At 38.4% G+C, this 20,005-nt stretch overlaps 1 protein-coding gene across 2 annotated transcripts; it reads right to left on the bottom strand.

Annotated features, from left to right (window-relative positions):
- Positions 1-740: 740 nt before the first annotated feature.
- abcg2c (ATP-binding cassette, sub-family G (WHITE), member 2c) lies at positions 741-16,398 on the bottom strand. 2 transcript variants are annotated; one of them, XM_084390937.1, is made up of 16 exons: positions 16,257-16,398; positions 14,670-14,881; positions 12,343-12,402; positions 11,812-11,929; positions 9,615-9,770; positions 9,231-9,388; positions 6,866-7,017; positions 6,669-6,761; positions 5,316-5,491; positions 4,370-4,521; positions 3,272-3,361; positions 3,072-3,196; positions 2,522-2,676; positions 1,587-1,676; positions 1,446-1,498; positions 741-1,288 (listed from the first exon to the last, which is right to left on the bottom strand). In XM_084390937.1, exons 1-16 carry the CDS (start codon positions 16,257-16,259, stop codon positions 1,141-1,143), a joined length of 1,941 nt encoding a protein of 646 aa, XP_084247063.1. In that variant the 5' UTR covers positions 16,260-16,398; the 3' UTR covers positions 741-1,140. The 2 variants fall into 2 exon arrangements, with proteins under 2 accessions (XP_084247063.1, XP_084247064.1); XM_084390938.1 differs by lacking the exon at positions 16,257-16,398 and adding an exon at positions 15,398-15,671.
- Between the last annotated feature and the right edge of the window lie 3,607 nt (positions 16,399-20,005).

Genomic DNA, 20,005 nt, shown 5'->3' on the forward strand with positions numbered 1-20,005 from the left:
AGTGTCTGTGTGAGCAGTGCTTCAAGAATTGTTACATTGACAATAGACCTTTTTTTTGTCCATGATTTCTGGTTGAAAGTTTTATTAATGTAATCACACCTCAAAATCAAATTCACATTCAGATCTGCCTCCATTTGAGTGCAACGTCCACATCTCCACCGATGATAAGTCGGCGTTTACTAAGGCGTTTATTCCCTCCTAACTTCCATCTCATTCAAATCATTGCACGAGTGCCCACTACTGGCTGAACACTTGCAATGTGTTTAAATGGATGCACTAAGCCCTTGATCACCTGGACTTGAGCTGATTTATATAAAAATGTTCCTTATAAATGTGTTGAGGCAACATTCTACAGGCCTGTTTGTATGCTTTGGCTTTTCAATTTAATAAATATTTAAATATAAAAAATACACAAATAAAAACAATGCACTATAACGGTAAGAAAACTCAGCTTAGGGTAGCTACAAATATTAATGGGGTCAAATGTAAATCAACTAATATCATACACTAGAGTTGAGGGGGTAAATTAAAGGCAATATGCTGTGATGTTGCATTGTGGTCTATGGATCTGCCTGAGGTTTACATATCAAGTAGACTTGATCCCTCGGTCAAAATCGAGGGGTCGAGGGTCTGTCAAAATAAACTTCTCTCGCCCCAACAACTCAACATTCTTGAAATCACATCAGTTTCCCTTCACTTTCAATATTTTGCAGTATTTCGCAAACAAACACATTGTATTTAAGTAAATCATGTTGGGGGAAAAGTGTATCCAAGGTTTTTACTAATAGTTTAGTAATTTAGCAACCTTGGCAAAGATGCAGCATGTGTCAAAAAGATGAAAACACAATTTGGATTTAGAAAATTTGCCAAACAAATTAAATCACATTTAAGGCATTCGATCGTAATATAGTTTTTCAGGTCCACAGCATCTGTATTCAGTTCACAACAAATGAAAAATGTACAAATATTCATGTAATTTTATACTTCACATCACAAGTATTTTCAGAGGTAGAAGATTTGAGATAACCGAGGTAGTGAGTTATGTGGACGCTGTGTAAGGCTGACATTTCAGTCTTTATGGTTGAAAAGCTGAAAACTATCATTTCCTGATTTCAAAAAAACACAACCAGTGTCATTGCATCACTTCCAGCGATTGATCCGACGCAGTTGCACGTACGCCAGAATCAGACACACGCTCATAATGCCTGTCAGAGCTACCTGGTTTTGCCAAAAACCCCAAGTGCTGTGGTCGATCTCTTGATGATCCAGGTACATGTCTCCTGTCATCCTGCCGGTTAGAGATAGAGAGAGAGAGAGAGAGTTTCTTAGGTGTGCAGCTGAAATCTAAACATCTCACTGACCTCTTGTGGCCACTTCGGCTCAACAGATTTGATCGTTCTGTTTATTTCCAGTAGGTGGCGCTGTTGAGCTTGAGCGAGTCCTACCTGGTGTAGTTACTGGTGAAGACTTGATCTTTTAGTTCATTGATGGCAAGTGCCTGAAGAGAGACAGTGTGGTTGGGTTACTGCTGAACTGCACATTTATATACAGCCTCAAATGTGTTGTAAAATGTTTTATGGTCTTACATTGTAGCCATATCGGAAAATACTGGCCCATTTCAGCCAGGACATCCAGCTCAGCATTGAATTCAGGTTCACCAGGAAACCCCCAAACACCTGAGAAAGCACAGAGGACAGGAAACCCAGAGCTATGACCCCAAAAAATGATATACGTGAATCCCATGAGGGTTAGACTCTAGACATCACCTTCAAGTCAAAAATGGACATTTACTTAATATATCTGGAATCTAGAACCTTAAATTTGGAAACTGGCACATTTTCTCTGATAGTTTGTTTCATATAGGCATTTCACACAATAGTGCAACAAAATAATCAGATAATGACACCATACACCATATCTGTTTGGATTTAAATGATTGGATCAGTATTGCAGTGATTATTATGTTTCTAGTAGTTATATGTTTGGCAGCAGTCCTTCGAACCATAATTGATGGAGTGTGTAGCTCCTCTGAGTCCAGACCTTAAATTTATTGAAAGTGTTTGGGATGTGCTGGAGGAGACTTTACAGAGTGCTGGATTCTTGCATTGTCAATACAAGATCTTGACCAAAAAAATGTATGCACCTCTTAATAGAAAAAAAACAAAACATCACAACATGTATATCCATCAAGAGGTGCGTACATTTTTGGATAAGATCTTGTGTATATTTACACACTGAAATGTTAAAAAGCAAACTAAACCAATGAGAAAGTGCAACATTGTACGTCTCTGTTTTGTAACAAAGCAAACAATCTAAATTTCTGAAAACACTCTCTAAGGGGCCATTCACCCACAACACATTCTTGCAATTAAAAACGTGAGACGCAGGTTACAGGAACTAAAAAACGAGTGCAACGGTCGATCATGTCCGTCTAGCGCGTAAAATTAGTGCAGTATGATGGAAAAACATGCTCTGTGTGAACCTGCCCCTGAGTAAATATCTTCTGTTCCACCAAACTCACCATCATAAAGACAAACGGTAGTGCGATGAGGATGTTAGCCATGGCGAAGGAGCCCACGCTGGCACTGACCAAGAAAGCCAAGCTCACCGCTGACAGACTGACCATGCTCATGGTCAAACAGTACAGGAAGAACGCCTCCACATCAGGCTTCAGACCTGAACTCATAAAAAAGGGCCGTTTATGTTCATACGTGTCCTTTTAGGAGATGGTAACAAGAGGTCAAAACCTAGTGTTTTCTTGCTGTCTAAAGAGGGAGCTGCCTTTTAAGGCGGCAAGAGTCCGATCTGAAATGCTCTAGATGTGCATCAACTCTTTCATCACAACAGTTCAATAGCATGTTGCTAAGCTAATCACGCAATACTCTATTATAAGCAAAACATTTACTATCTACTCACTGCATACAATACTTTAAATTTGTAAAATTGTGTCTCTTGCTTCATTTACCATTTTGGATTTTTGTTGTAATTCATTATGGGATTGTCTTCTTGGAAAAGGATACATGTGACCTTTGGCCAGAGAAGGTATCATAGAAGGTAGTGCCAGTGCTTACCCATCATAAAGTACGGGATGGCAGAAAAGATGAAGACGGGGAGGATGCGGTTTGGAATGAGGTCAGCAAACACTTTAGACAGGAAGTAGACAGAGGTGCGGTAGAAACCGCTCGAGTTCTCATGGCTGAAGATGAGAGGAACATGTGTTGATGGTCTTCATCTAACAGGTTGGAAAGCTCATGTTTAGAGGTTGACTCACATGAAGAGCACTCTCTCGCTGATGAAGAGCTCCACCGCAGACAGATTGCCAAACACCATGTTGATGACCAGAAAAAAGAAAGCTCCCGTTCTGAAGAGAGAAAAAATGAAAAACATTTGTCAGTATTTACATATTTTCTTCATATCCTCTGCAATTCGCTCTGCTATGCTGGAAATCAGCTTCTGGGCCAAATCCTAAATGATTGTGAACCATTCTTGCCTTATTAGTGCTCAGAGTTGTCCACTCACCGTTTGAGGATTGACCACATGTTCTCTATGGGTTCTCTAAGATCCAGGGAGTTGCCTGGCCATGAATTTAAATTTTGAATGTAATGATCTCCGAGCCACTTCATGATCATGATTCACCTTGTGACATGATGCTCATCATGCTGGAAAATGCATGGATCATCACCAAATTGCTCCTGGATCGTTGGGAGAGGTTGCTCTTGCAGGATGTTTTGATATCATTCTTTATTCAGGCAGTGTTTTTTTGTGTGTGTGAGAGCCACTCCCTTGGATGAAAAGCAACCCCACACATGGATGGTCACATGATGCTTCACTGTTAGCCTGACACCAGACTCAGGGTAGTGTTTACCTTTTCTTCTCTGGACAATCGATTTTTCCAGAAGTCCCAAAGTCCCAAACCAAATCATCTCACCACCAGTGCAGTGCTTGCTCAATATTTGCAACAGGTGATTTCGAAAAGTAATCGAAATCACCTGTTGCAAATATTGAGCAAGCACTGCACTGGTGGTGAGATGATTCAGTAGGAGATGGTCCTGGTGCTTACTGGACACTCTGGGACGTCCTATAGCCTTCTTCACTGCAGTTAAACCTCTCTCCTTGAAGTTCTTGATGATCCGGTAAATGGTTCTTTCAGGTGCAATATTCTTTGCAGCAATTCCCTTGCATGTGAGGCCATTGATGCAAAGCAATGATGGCTGCAAGTCTTTTTTAGAAAGTCACCATAGCTAACACAAGCAATATATATTCATAATTCACGTACCATGAATGCAAATTTTCAAAATGGTGGCAAAAAGTTAAGTTAGAACCTAATGAACACTAACTTTGAGCCATGGGTCTGGTAGCAGGGTCTCACCTGTTCTGAAGAGCCTCTGGTAAAGTGTGTGGGATCTGGTAGTATATCAGTCCCACTAAAATACCAAAGAAAATGTTGAGGAACAGTTGGGCGTAGGACGTCTGAGGATTCCTCAAGATGTTTCTTACAGTGCGGCCACTCACCAGAAGGAGCTGCAACATAGACCTTTGCTCATTACAAATGTACAGAGTTCAAGTCACCTTTAATTTGATAGTGTTTTGTACTGGGGATGCACCGATGTGAACATTTTAACAGATACGATAATTCTTTATATTTGAAAGCCAATAAACGATATATCGGCCGACAAATCTAATTCCAAATTTTTATCAATTTTGCGAGCCTGATTACAAAAACAAAAATCTCACTATTAAAAGCTGTGTCCCAAGTACACAATTCTAATGTTCTCATTATATTTTTATGTAGCCTAAATGACAGACTTGCGCTGCACGTTGCACTGAACTCTATTTTCCTTTTTTGAAGTGCTTTCAATCATATTTCAAGCAATTCAAAACCATCATGATGAACAGTGCGCACCTGAAGCGTCTCAGCTGAAGGAAATAATACATTATTTATCGGCTTTAATATATCTGCCAAATTTCCTTATTGGGCCAATAACTATAATATTAAAAATGATCATATATCGGCCGATACCGATATGGTGGCCGATATATATCATGCATCCCTATTTTATACAATACATATTGTTTCAAAGCAGCTTTGCAGTGATAAACAGGAAAATAATGATTCAAGGATGCAAACAGTCTTCAATTCTGCTGTAAAGCAGCTCTAAAAATAACATAGTAAACAGTCATTATTCAGTTTAAAATCAGTGCAGTGTTGATTCAGTTTAGTTCAATAACTGTGTAAAGGTCATCTATTGATGTTATTCTTGGTTATATACCTGATGAGTCAACATAGGTAAAGCTAACCAGTTGCTTCTACGTACCTGGTAATAGAAAGGTGTGGCGTAACCGACCCGGTCACCTTTAGTGACCTCAGGGTCAAGCCCATCTGAAATCTGACCGAGTCTGTCTTTCACTCTGATGAAATGAGTGGACTGTCTGTAAATTACTGCCAGAGGGTTCTCATTTTCCACAGTCTCCTCACTGCTGCTGCACTTTTCTATAAACACCCCAAACACAGATGGTTAGCTGATCACACAGTAGTCCATAAATGTAAAAATTATATTTTAGAGTTACCACGACTAAAAACGTAGAAATGTCCATGTGAAGTACCAAGAATTACCACTAGTAGTGGCCAAAAGTATTGGGGATATTTGTTTTTAATGACCATACAAATTCAAAAAACCATCAAAATATGAGGAAAACATTTTGTATTTTTTAAATATTTTAAATAATAGGGAAGAACAAAACACTAAACTTGGTAAGGTATTTATCTGACAAAAAAGGCAAAAACTACAGCTACAGGTTTTATTTTACTATGCAAAACAATAATGCATAAAAAACAAAAAGCTCAATGGAAAAAGGACACACTACAACATAATCAGTTCTTTCATTGGTTCGCTCTTGTTTTTGAATGGGTTCATAATTTCTTTGTATGGTCAAAAATGATGTCTGCACAGTTTGGCACAACTATGCAATATGCTTACAAAATCTTTTTAATAATATTTAAATGAAGGGTGAAAATGTCACTTTTCCAAGACCGAACATCAATTTTGGCCACTACCGTATGTTCACTAAAATGTCATTTTAAACTGACAGTTCCAGTTTTGCATTCTGATTGGTCAATTTTAACTTACAGCCATGATAAAATATATAGAGAGTTTATCCACATGACACAACCTGCCTCCAATACTGATGAGTGAAACCATCATGTCATTTTGGCCAATTTCTCTTTTTACAAATTTGTATCCTTAATTTGTATGATGCAGCAAAAATTATAATAAAATTGTATTATATTATATTTTTTAATTATAAGTATGACAGAATTAGATTTTAAGTATATGTAATATGTTTTTGAAAAATCTGCTCACTATTTGATAAAAATACAGTTAAAAACAGTAATATCATTACAATTACATTTTTGATATATGTATATCAAAAATTGTAATTCCTATGAATTTTCAGCATCATTACTCCAGTCTTCAGTGTCACATGATCATTCGCAAATCACTCAATTATACTGTTTTGGTGTTCAAGAAACATTTCTTATTGTTATCTGCATAAAAAGTTTAAAAGAACAGTATTTATTTTGTAGCATTATAAGCGTTTTTACTGTCAGATTGGATCAATTTAATGTGTCCACTTTCATTTCTTTTTTTTAAACCACAAAACAGCACCTGATTTATTGTTGTGAATTTGAGGAAGGACAGTTCCATTTATGACATCCAGGAAGAAGTCTGCCGGGTTGTTGAATGGCTCACACTTGTAGCCTGCGACACAAGTTTGAGAATCATAGTACACATGCAATGATGTAATTAGCGAATCACGGCTCATTTGCTTTTGAATTTTTGGATTATCATCAGTATGGCAGTACCCAAGTCCTCAAAGTAGGTAATGGCTTTGTCGGCGGCCCCTGCGTAGATGATTTCTCCTTTATTCATGAGGGTGAGGTGGTCAAACTGGCTGAAGATGGAGTAGCGTGGCTGGTGAATGGAGAAGATGACTGTCTTCCCCTTTTTGGAGAGCCTGAGTAACACAACAAGAAGTGTAAAACCAGTGTAAAAACAAAACATCAATCAATCTCTAACTTGCCCATGATCAAAACAGACAAAAAAACACCTTGTTCGTGACTGTGCTTTGCATTTGAAGTGGAATGTGGTTTCTTCTGACAGCTACACAGTACAAAAACCTTGAAGGTGAAAACATGTTACATGTTGTGTAACTTTCCGGAAGTTTCAACACAACTTAAAATCATCTGTGACAGGCTGTCATTTACCACACATCACACATTCCCTCAATTTGAAGCACAGTAAAACGTGTAGATTATGCATTTTGAAAGGATGTCTATGGGAAGAATGCACCAGAGGGTTTCAAAGCAGAAATATGAAGCTTGTACTTTTTAAAAGCACTTCATACAATGTTTTGAGAGACCAAACCACACTTTTATGAAAAGGGTGAAGTATACTAAGGCTTTTTGTTATCTCTATAAAGCCTGCTGTATCATATTTGAAACACAAATTTCTAATGCCTCTAAATTATCAACATGATCAAAACTTTGCTGAAAAACCTTTTGTACATTTCTGTCGTCTGATTAATAGTTTACATTTTTTAGTAAAAGGCCTTTTCACACGCGTCTTTTTGCTGTAAAATCTGAAATCTATTTGTTTGTTTTTTAAATGAACAAGAAGAATACATTTTATATTGTACTATTTCAAGATGAGCATTTACTGGAATGAAGCAGCTTATAATTATTTGATTTTCCATCCATTTATTTTATTTTAAATCATGTTAAAATGTGAGTATCAAAAATGATATATCAGGCTTTGTTTATTTGTCCATCTCTCAATCATCATTGTATAGAGCTGGTAAGTCCCGCCCCTTCCGCTAACCCCGCTGGACCTCTAGGTTGAAAAATCGTCAATGCAAGTGATTGTGAGAAAATAATTATTTTCTGGTCCCGTTTGAATTTTGCCATGAATGTGAACATATGTTGTCTGTGAATTGTTAATATAATTTTTCGTGTGAAGAATGCTACAATTTAGCGGGTAGAAGTTTGATACGGTTAGACTTTGTGTGAGAGCACTTTGTGGACTACAACTCTTCGCTGCTTTTGACGCGTTTGAAAGAAAGAACAGCCCATTTGGTTTGAATGGTGACATTTGGGTACAAAACACACGGGCATCTCGATCTGTCTCCATAGATTATCGCAGCATTAGCACCGTGATTGACAAGTGGAGGGAAAATGTGTTATGGGGTGACGTCACATAGGCGACATGTAGTCTTTCTCATTATGTCTTTTCCACAACTGCTAGCCAAAGAATCATACAATATACTGTCAAACTCGTAACATGAAAAATTATATAAAAAATTCACAGACAACATATGTTCACATTCATGGCACAATTCAAACGGAACCAGAAAATAATTATTTTCTCACAATCACTTGCATTGACGATTTTTCAACCTAGAGGTCCACTTGGGGTTTTACGGATGGGCGGGACTTACTATTGTACTATTGCACTGCATTATATGTTTTGCCCCCACAATAAAAACTACGGAGCTTTGATCATAAAACTAAGTATCTTACTAAGACATATTGTTGGGAGATATAGAGCACCAACTTATATTTATATGCATTTTAAGTAATCTGCGGTACTGTTATAAAGATCACATGGATTTACATTACATGCTATCAGAATTTCATCTTACTTTTTGGCCATATAAATATCAGCAACTGCACCAAATTGCATATTTTTGTTTGGGCTTTCCAGGGTGAAAGGAAGAGTTCACCCAAAAATGAAAATTTCCTGATTATTTACTAACCCCAAGGACACCTATGAGCTATGATGATGCACGTTTTCTGAAAATGACTGATGGTTTTGCTAGAGCGGACCCTTATTCGTCAGCTGGGGTCATGTGGAGCCCTTTAAGGCTGCCTTAATATGGATTTTGGACTGTCAAAATGGTCTAGACTACATTGGGCACCATTTACTTGCATTACATGGAGAAAAATCCTGTAATGTTTGCCTCTTCAGCTGAGAAAAGAAAGTTATATACATCTTGGATGGCATTGGGGTGATTAAATAATCAAGAAATTTTTATTTTTGGGTAAACTATTGCTTTAAGCTGGGTGTTTTTTTGTTTTTTGTTTTAAATGGCTCACTTGTAGTGAACCTAGAACACTGTTTACAGCAGAGGAAGTAGAGGAAGTAGGTATATTTGATAAGAGCGTGTGGTACTTCTGCAGTAGTTCCATGATGGAGTTGGCAGTGTTGGCGTCCAGGCCTGTGGTGGGCTCATCCAGGTACAGGAGAGAGGGGGAGGTGATGAGCTCCATACCGATGCTGCACCTCTTCTTCTCTCCACCCGAAACACCACGCAAAAACATCGTCCCAATCTGAGACGAAACAACAAGCCCATATAAGGGACACATACCTCCCGTCACACAGTATATTCTGACACAGCGCCCAATCGTATTGTTAGAAATAGTTTTTGTGTGACTGAAGCACATGTGACCTTGACCCAGTTCTTTCAAACACTCAGTCTGAAGAGAGGATGTTTTGTTCATACCAACACAACAAATCATTTTCAACATTCCTCTTCACGAGGCTGAAGTCCATTACCTTAGTGTCTGCGCAGTCTTTGAGGCCGAGCTCCTGGATGACGGAATCGACCCTCTTCTCTTTGTCGGATGAGGAATACTCCTTTCGTGACAAACGAAGATTGGCAGAGAAGGCCAAGTTCTCTCTTACGGTCAGAGTACCCATCAGAATGTCATTCTGAAAGACAAACAAAAGGAAATGTATGATTTCATCATATTTGCTACCAATTATCCAGCAATTCTTATACAAAGAAATAAATACTTTTAATCATCAAGGACACATTAAATTTATCAAAACTGACAGACATTATATTGTCACAAAAGATTTTTTTTGTTAAAATGCTGTTCTTTTAAAGTAAACGTTCTATTCATCAAAGAATCCTGTAAAAATGTATCACAGTTTCCACAAAAATATTAAGCAGCACAACTGTTTTCAAAATTGATACTAATAATAAATGTTTATTGAGCAGCAAATCAGCATATTATAATGATTTCTGAAGGATCATGTGACACTGAAGACTGAAAAGTCAGCATTGATCACAGGAATACATTTCATAAATGAATACATTTCATTTATTTTAAATGTAAAACTATTTCACAATATCACTGTTTTTACTGTATTTGTTTTTTCTTTTAATTTTCTGTGTAGGAGTCAAATATACATTACAGAATTAAAAGAAAAAAATGATACACTCAGTCCAGCTGACTTCCTACAAATTTCACAATAAATTCGTAATATTTACAGAACCTGAATTATTCACAACAAAATAAAAATAAATAAATAAATAAGGTTGAGAACAGACAAAAAAATATATATATGTATAATAATTTGTTATCACAATGTATGTATAATTGTGCATGTATGTATAATGAAAATAATAATAATAAAAATAATAGGGTACAGTAAAGTCAAGTGGAAACTTTACATAATTACAGTGTTTAATTTACAACAATAATCTATGATTATATAATTATTATATTATAGAATTACTATTTCTCAATTTTCCACAAATTCCTTCCATCTTTTCGACTACAGAGACCCTTTTTGCTTTTTTAATTCTAAAGAGAAGGTGAGGAATTATATATATATATATATATATATATATATATATATATATATATATATATATATATATATATAAAGACTTCAGATGCAAAAGCCTCTAAGTGCCATCTGAAATTTTCTTCTAAAATGATCATTTTTATCAAGCTCGTATGTTTATGTTCAGTTATTTCACTTTAATGGCAATGAAAATTACCTATTAATTGACATTAAAGTTAAATTATTGAACCTAAACATATGAGCTTGATAAAAATGCTCATTTTAGATGAAAATTTCAGATGGCACTTAGAGGCTTTTGCATCTGAAGTCTTCATATATATATATATATATATATATATATATATATATATATATACTTATATATTTCAATTACAATTGCTTTCCAGTCCTCTATAGCGGGTGAAGTATGTTGAAGCCTCTTCAGCTGCAACCAGAAATATTCTCCATAGGCATGTATAATTGCTTTCATGCAAATCCAGATTTCTCAAATATAAGACACAAAACTGGAATGGAATTTTGATATTTAAAATAGCCTCTAATGTACATCTTTCCAAAATAAAAGAATGACTGGGCACGCCCAGAATATATGGTAATGAGTTGCTACTTTACTGTATTTTTGATCAGATAAATGCAGCCTTGGGGAGCATTAGACTTCTTTCAAAAACATAAATAAAAATCTTACTGACCCTAAACTTTTGAACAGCAAAGTATACATCAATTCTTTAATAATGTGTCTTCTGAAGAACTAAATGAATTGATTTAAAGGGGACATCTAGCTGCAATCTCTTCCTGAGTCTCTCCATAAGGCTGCACTCAGCTACGGGTTATTTCTGAGATTTTGGATGATTGAGATTTGCGTTTTGTTATTGCCAGAGTATCTGAAGCTCGTGTATAGGATCAGCCGTCTTCTAAACGGAGGCGGGGAGCAACAGCTCATTTGCATTTAAAGGGACACACAAAAATGGCGTGTTTTTGCTCACACCCAAAAAGGGGCAACTTTGACAAGCTATAATAAATGATCTGGGGGGTATTTTAAGTTGAAATTTCACAGACACATTCTGGGGACACCATAGATTTATATTACATCTTGTGAAAAGGGACATAATATGTCACCTTTAAAATATTTAGAAAGCCACAGAGAGTTGTGTCTCCTCACCTGAACTACATATGCAGAGCAGAGCCTGAGGTCAGAGGTCACGATGGCGTTGTCAACTAGAACTTGACCTGATTTTAAGCCTTTAGGATCTTTTCGTCCTGCAATCACATCCAGAAGCCTGAAGACAGACACAATGTAATTAATACGATATATTATATGCAGATAACTACTTAAAAATAATAGTTAAATAAAACAATTGAACGCTTAAAGGGATAGGGAACCAAACAACATCGGACTTCCATTGTAGTCATAGAGGATTGGAACGACATAAAAATTATGACAGAATTTTCCTTTTTGGGCGAATTATCCTTTAAGAGATGCTTGAAAGTGAATGAATCTCACTGTGCAGTGACTAAGAAAAACACGTTTATTTTGTAAAATATTTTATATATAAACCTGTGCTTGTGATATTTTTCCTTAAAATGAATCTCACTTATTTTGATATTTTGGCTAATGCAATGAGATTCAGATATTTTTAGCTTCCAAATACTATTAAAAAGAATCAACAGAAATAAATGAACATGCGCTTACGATGTCTTTCCACTTCCAGTAGGGCCCATTATTGCATTCATTCCGGGATTCATGATACCACTGCAACAGATTGAAAACAACAAATGAAAACGTCACTTTTCGAACTGCTTTTAACTAGACAAGGAGTTATTTGGATTGCGAACAGCTGTGAAATATATATCACTGTTTCTTCTTCATACACAGCTGATATTAACTAAAATACCCATTAACTCTGACATTAAAAGTAATGATGGTTGGCCAATATGAGGTTTTTTTGGTATCTAGAGAACAAGGTGGCTGATTTTGATGCAGACATCATTTTTATTACAAACTGAAATAACTCATTTTAATATATTTGAAAATGTAATGTATTCCTTTGATGGGAAAGTTGAATTTTCAGCATCATTGCTGCAAGTCTTTAGTGTCACATGATCCTTCAGAAATCATTCTAATATGATTAGGGCAGTCAAGGCCTAATGGTTAGAGAGTCAGACTGGTAACCCAAAGGTTGTGGGTTCGATTCTCAATACCGTCAGGAAACGACTGAGGTGCCCTTGAGCAAGACACCTAACCCCCAATCACTCCCTGGGCGCCACAGCAAAAATGGCTTCCCACTGCTCCGGGTGTGTGTGTGTGTGTGTGTTCATTACTCCTAATGTGTGTGCACTAATTTGGATGGGTTAAATGCAGAGGACAAATTCCGAGTATGGGTGGGTTACCGTACTTGGCCTTCATATGTCACAAAAAAAAATATATATATATTTGGTGCTCAAGAAACACGTCTTATCAATGTTGAAAAAGGTTTTTGTTGCTTAATATTTTCAAGGAAACTGTGAGACACTACAATTCAAAAGAAATATTTAAAAGAAGATTAAATAAATAAATGAATAAATAAGAAATTAATACTTTTTCTCCCGGCAAGGATACATTAAATTGATCAAAAGTGGAATTTATAAAGTTACAAAAGATTTCTGTCAAATAAATGCTGGTCTTTTAAACTTTCCATTCATCACTCATGGTTTCCACAAAAATATTAAGCAGCAAAACTTACACTGATAATAATAAGAACCATTATTAATAATTGAACACCAATAATAACTGATCATAATTGAGCACCAAATCAGCATATTAGAATTATTTCTGAAATATCATGTCACACTGAACACTGGAGTAATGATGCTGAAAATTCACAGAAATAAATTACATTTTTATAAATATATTAAAATAGAATGTTTTAAATTGTAATGATATTTCACAATCTTACTGTTTTAACTGCATGTCTGATCAGATAAATGCAGTCTTGGTGAGCAGAAGAGACTTCTTTCAATAACATAAAAAAATATTTTATGAGTCATAAAAAACTTAACATAAAAAAAAAAACATAAAAAAATATTTTATGATAAAACCTACCAGTCAAAAGTTTGAATTCATGTTTCTCATTACCTACAGGTTTATGCTTACACTCCTGGGCACAAAAAATGGGCTAAGCAAAACATTTTTAGTGGCCTTTTAATTTATAATTTTTATAATCAATTTCACAAACTATCATTGGTCAGGAAATTAGCAAGAATCGCACAAATACTGTAGATGAAGTAACTTTGCACAGAATAGCCTTCCCCAACTTGCAGTCAGGTTTTTACAGGAAGAACCAGTGTTGTTCCACACAATGTTAATGGTTTCAAACAGTTCATGAGTAGATGAAAAATGTCTCCCAGTTAATTGAGTTTAATGTGAGACCAAATATTCACTATAGGGTTCAAATCTGGACTCTGACCAGGCCAAAACATGAGCCTGATGGACTTGTTCTCAAGCCACTTCTTGGTTGTCTTTGCAATTTAGGCAGGAGCATTGTCTTGTTAATAAAAATAACTTCCAATCACAACTTTTAATTTGTGGGAAGCAAGCCATTCTGCAATATTCTTCTGTACTCCGAAGCATGAAATGACTTTTCACAGTGAAGTAACTCACCAATACCAGCAGCTAGCAATGACACTCTTCCTCCATGCTTCACTTTGGTAGAGATATGTTTTCTATTTTTTACCAGATTTCCGATACCGCTCTGAAACATCACCAAGCAACTTGTGTTCCAATGTAATTCATCGCAACTTCCTATATTCTGCCAAAAACTTAATTCTGCCGTTGATGTTTTTCTGATACAGCAATGGCTTTTTAAGTAGTGCATTTTCTTGAATTTCCTGACCAATCATTTGTGGTTAAGACAATTAAAAGCTTAGAGTTTAGCCATTTTGGGCTTGGCCCATATTTTTGCCCTGGAGTGTCCTTGCAGGGGACAGTTCCTTAATGAACCAGTGCGTGTGCCCAAACTTTTGACTAGCAGATGTCATTACCTGACATCTTTGAGGATGTCCTTCACAACCCACTGCCTACTAAACATTCCTAATCGTTCTTTGACACGGTAACGGAGTTGATGGAAGGTGACAGTGGGGCCCGGAGTCTGGAAACATGGCATCGACTCCTCTGTGTCTATCGACGACTGCTCTCTGTCTATCGACGACTGCTCGTTCACAACCACCTCATCCAACATGACGCCTTCTTCTGTCTGCAGGAGATACGTGAGGATTTCAATAAACAACCTAAACAAGTACATTTCATTTGTAGCACTGACAACATGTAAAGTGCATAAAAAATACAAGCAAAAGTCATAATAATTATCTGCATTAATGTGTCAAATGTATACAACATATTATAATTTTGTCATTCCTGATTGTAACTGTTACCTCTTGAAAAATCTGCTTAAGTTTAAGGATGCTGTAATATATGTTTGATATTTGAACCACCTTTTGGAAGATTTCTGTCATTTTATCAAAACGATACAGACAGGCCCTTGATTAAGCCAGGATTAGGCCGTAGCTTTTATAAACGTGCTAGAAATACAAACTACTGATGTGCATCTTGAGACAAAATATTGTAACATATGTCAGTGCAAGTTGATTTCCAAGCATTTTAATCTGGGACTAGGCTTCAGCATTGTTTGTGAAAACGGGGAGTGATGTTTTAAAGTTAGACAACCAACTAATAGCACAGAACATCCATTAAATCCATTGTTACGACTTACTGATGCTGGTGCTGTTGTTATTATCCCACAAAAATGATGTCACTTCCTGGAGTATGAGCCTGTCTTTTGTTACAGTATTGCACTGCAATAAAGATTAGGGTTGATAGCCGAGAAGCGGTTCTTATTCAGAACAAGTTTCATTGTTTAGTACGAAACACCGTGTTTACTACAGTATTGACTGGCGCCGAATCACCGCTGCTGAATTTACAACGTGAAATCTACCGCGTGTGTGAAAAACACACAGCGCGAATCATACAGCGCCTGATTCCCGAACGAATGAATCTTATGAGCCGGTTCATATTAGTGAATCATAAAGATACACCGCAGTCAGTTTATTCTGACTCCCGAACAAAAGACTCTTAAGAGCTGGTTAATTTTAATGACTCAAAAAACATACTGCATGCGTTATTGGCAGAACTTAACTTCCTGATTTACTGAGTTGCAAGCAACAGATCAGAAATTAAAAGCAACTGTGAAAAACGGGCACATTTTAGGTGCTTGGCTGATTTTAGGTCTTCACTTTCCTGACAAGTTATTTGCTTTCAAATGTACAAGGACAAACTGTAATATTAGTGAATTTCGAGTGTTCCGATGTCCCATAAATCGCAGGCGAACTCGTCAACATACCTTTTACTACATTTCGGGCTCAAGAAGAAACGGTGACATGACTTCGTAAAATAATGCTTTTCACTGTTCGTGGTAAACACTATCGTTATAAGAAATTCAACTAGTTTAATTCTTCCGAATTTCCACGGAATTCCCCCTTTTTTTCCTCCTTAAGTCGTTAAGTAGACATTCTCCTCTTTCAGGTGGTGTTTTTTATATTAAACCCCTAACAATAATACAAAGAATTACATACCATGTCTTCGAGGAAATGTGCTCCGGTGGGTTTATTTAGTCCACTAGTGGTGGGCCTGCCTTTGGTCAGTTTGTATGGGTGGGTGGGCTTTAACTCACACTTCCAAGAACATCACAAAGTCCAAACAAAATAGCTGATAAATGTATCTCTCCATCTGTATTCTGCACATCTGTATTGTACATGACAGCTTTACAATCGCACACAACTGCTGCGCAGCCTGCAGAATACAGAATGAACAGGAGTGTTGAAGAGATATTGGTCACCCAAAAATTGAAATTCTGTCATCATTAACTCACCCTCAAAGTGTTCCAAACCTGTATAAATGTCTTTGCTCTGCTGAACACAAAGGAAGATATTTTGATGAATGTTTGTTACCAAACAGTTGTGGGGTTGATGATGATTCCATAGCAATTTTTTCCCCCATTTTAACTGTGCAATCCCTTTTGAACTATCACTTTACGTTTGTTTCCTCATGCAAAAGGCAAATAAGTGATTAGGAAGTGATCAGACAGAGTTGACACTTACACTTATAGGTGAGGAGTGTAAAATTTCAGGTTAGTACAGTATGTTTTCTATTTGAATTGTCTCAATATTTAAATAGGCTAATCCTTAAATCACAAATTAATGGAAACATTTTAATGTTTCTTATAACTGAAAAACTAATATAATCCCCAATATTTCTTAATTTTAACAAATGTATTGGTAACACTTTACAGTAAGGTTCCGTATCGATTCGGTTCACTCGTATTACGTCGCTGGACGCGATGGGGAAAAACTCATTTTTGTCCGAATTTTATTAAATAAAGCAGTGAAACTGCACAAGCCATAGCAGTGCAGGAATTTGCGTTGAGTCTATTGGCTGAGCAGTGACAACTCCACGAACCTATGGAGACTCAGCGAATGTGCGCGAACCAATCGGAGCGGGCACTGAAGCCCGCCAGAATGGGCGGAGCATCCGTCTATAAGACAGGGCTCGTCTCGCCGTAGGATTCAGATTAAATCTCCTTCAGCGATGATCAATATCTCTTCGCTGAACTCAAGTAGTAGAACGAGCCTTGCAGCGGAACGAGCTGACTCAGCGCTCTGCAATCAAGCAGACTACAGCTGCAAGCAGCCTGCTGATCGGCACACTCTCGAGCAGGCTGACACAGCACTGCTGACAGCTGATTTCAGCACTTCCCCTGCGGATATCCGGCTTGCATTCAAAGAGCAAATTTTTAAAGAGCAAATTTCACGGCATTGTTGCAAATGTCGAGCACCTCTGCACCCATCTGACGAGCACAGTAAGTGCGTCGCCTGTCTGGAGAAATCCCATGCAGAAGCCGTGCTCACCAAGATGAGCTGCTCTCACTGCGAGAGCATGAGTTTCTCCTCTCTACGCTAGCGGATCGCTTTCTTTTTTAGAGTGCTCTCCCGTTTTCTTCCACCCCAAGCTGATACCAAACCAGTGTGAGCATGGGGTTGGTCTCGAGGAGGGAGGTGGTCTCGACAGACGCTTCCAACACGGGTTGGAGAACTCTTTGCGAAGGCAGACCGACTTCCGGCTCCTGGTCAAGGACGAAAAAGCGGCTACATATCAACTAACTGGAAATGCTGGTGGTTTTTCTAGCCCTCAAATCCTTCCTACCAGACACGATAGGACACCACGTCTTAGTCCGCTCGGACAACATGGCAGTGGTGTACTACATAAACTACCAGGGTGGACTCAGATCAAGGCCTACAAGCTGTCCAGAAACCTCCTCTTATGGGCACATCGTAACCTGCACTCCCTGAACCGGGAGCAGACATGCTGTCCCGAGACAATGTGTCCCCAGGGGAGTGGACACTCGCGCTGCTCCCTCAGGTAATCAAACGGATCAGGGAGGACAGACGCTTAGTCTTTCTAGTGGCCCCTCTCTGGCAGACACAGCCTTGATTCCCTGAGTTGATGCAACTGTTAGCAACAGCCCCATGGCCAATTCCCCTGAGGAAGGACAACCTTTCCAAGGCGAAAGGAACGATTTGGCCCCCATGGCCCCTCAACAGGAACTTATGGACCTCCCATCGGGAGTACTGAACACTATATCTGAGGCTAGAGCCCCGTCCACAAGACGCCTCTACGCCCTTAAGTGGTCTGTTTTCTCCAGCTGGTGGTGGTCGTACCCCTTACACACTTAAAGTCTATGTGGCGGCCATAGCAGCATACCACGCTTCTGTGGCCGGCCAGACACTTGGTAGGAACAACCTGGTTGTTCGTTTTCTCAAAGGGGCTAGGAGGCTCAACCCTTCGTCCCCCCTGTCGACGGCTCTTAGGGCCCTCAAAGGACTTCCCTTTGAGTCGCTATAGTCGGTCGAATTACAGCCACTTTCGCTTATGACCGCCCACCAGCTAGTATTAGCATCGGTCAAGCAAGTGGGTGATTTGCAAGTGCTCTCCGTGAGCGCATCTTGCCTTGAGTTTGGGTCTAACGACTGCAGAATCATCCTCAAACCAAGACACGGCTATGTGCCTAAAGTGCTGTCTACTCCATTCAGGGCACAGGTCATTTCACTGACTGCTCTTCCCGTTTCTGAAGACAAGTGAGAATTGAGCTTACTCTGCCCTGTTTGGGCCCTAAGAGTATATATCAAGCGCTCTGCCCAGTTCAGACAGTCAGGGCAGCTTTTAGTGTGCTTCAGAGGCTGCACCAAAGGGCACCCGGTCACGAAGCAAAGATTATCCCGCTGGATAGTGGACTCTATTACTTTGGCCTATACTTCGATGGGCCTTCAATGCCCCATCGGTGTAAGAGCACACTCCACTTCTTGGGCGTGGTCCAGTGGTGTATCTATTGGCGACATCTGTGTAGCGGCCGGCTGGTCCTCGCCGTCCACCTTCACCAGGTTTTATAACCTGGACATTCCTGTGTTACAAGCACAAGTCCTCTCTATTTAGCTGAAGTTGACCTCGGAGTGACCAGCTAATATCTCCCTGTAGGCTCAGACCCAGGGTCCGAGCCCCTTTTCTGTCGGGTGAATACTTTGCCCTTGTTTAGCCCTACTGCACTCAAGGCCCTTTTTTCAAGTGTCTTAAGCTGGGGCCTTAGAACAATTGTTGTTTTGCAATTATAGCAGGGCGTGATTGGATTGGTTCCCCATCGTGTCTAGAGACACAATACGACTAAACCATATCGATAGGGAACTTACTCTGTTACTAACGTAACCTTGGTTCCCTGAGATAACGGGAACGAGTATTGCGTAGCTTGCCGTGCTATTATGCTACACGACAAGGCGTCCGTCAATTCAGTCGAGTTAATCTGAATCTTATGGCGAGACGAGCCCAGTTTTATAGACGGATGCTCCGCCCATTCTGGCGATCTTCAGGGCCCGCTCGGCTGACTGCCATCCGATTGGTTCGTACACATATGCTACATCACCATAGGTTTGTGGAGTTGTCACTGCTCAGCCATTAGACTCACGCAGATTCCTGCACTGTTATGGCTTGTGCGTTGTGCGTTATTTAATAAAAAGTATTCAACATTCAGAGAAAAAGGATTATTTCTCCATCACGTCTAGCGATGCAGTACTCGTTCCCGTTATCTTAGGGAACCGAGGTTACGGTAGTAACCGAGTACGTTTCATTTGTTAACATGAACTAACAATGAGCAATACTTCTACAGCATTTACTAATCTTATTTAATGTTAATCTCAACATTTACTAAAAAAAATGCAAGGTTAAAAGTTGTATCTGTTAATATTACATAAAAACACAAAAGCGTATAAAGGGGACA

Source organism: Rutilus rutilus, assembly GCF_951802725.1.
Source record: "Rutilus rutilus genome assembly, chromosome: 20".
NCBI lineage: Eukaryota > Metazoa > Chordata > Actinopteri > Cypriniformes > Leuciscidae > Rutilus > Rutilus rutilus.

Excerpts from the sequence above, each read along its gene's own strand:
- abcg2c (XM_084390937.1), bottom strand. Across the intron at positions 12,403-14,669 it reads GACATCCTCAAAGATGTCAG|TGGTATCATGAATCCCGGAA; the intron begins GTAATGACATCT and ends AATCTGTTGCAG. Across the intron at positions 1,289-1,445 it reads TTCACCAGTAACTACACCAG|GATGACAGGAGACATGTACC; the intron begins GTAGGACTCGCT and ends TCTAACCGGCAG.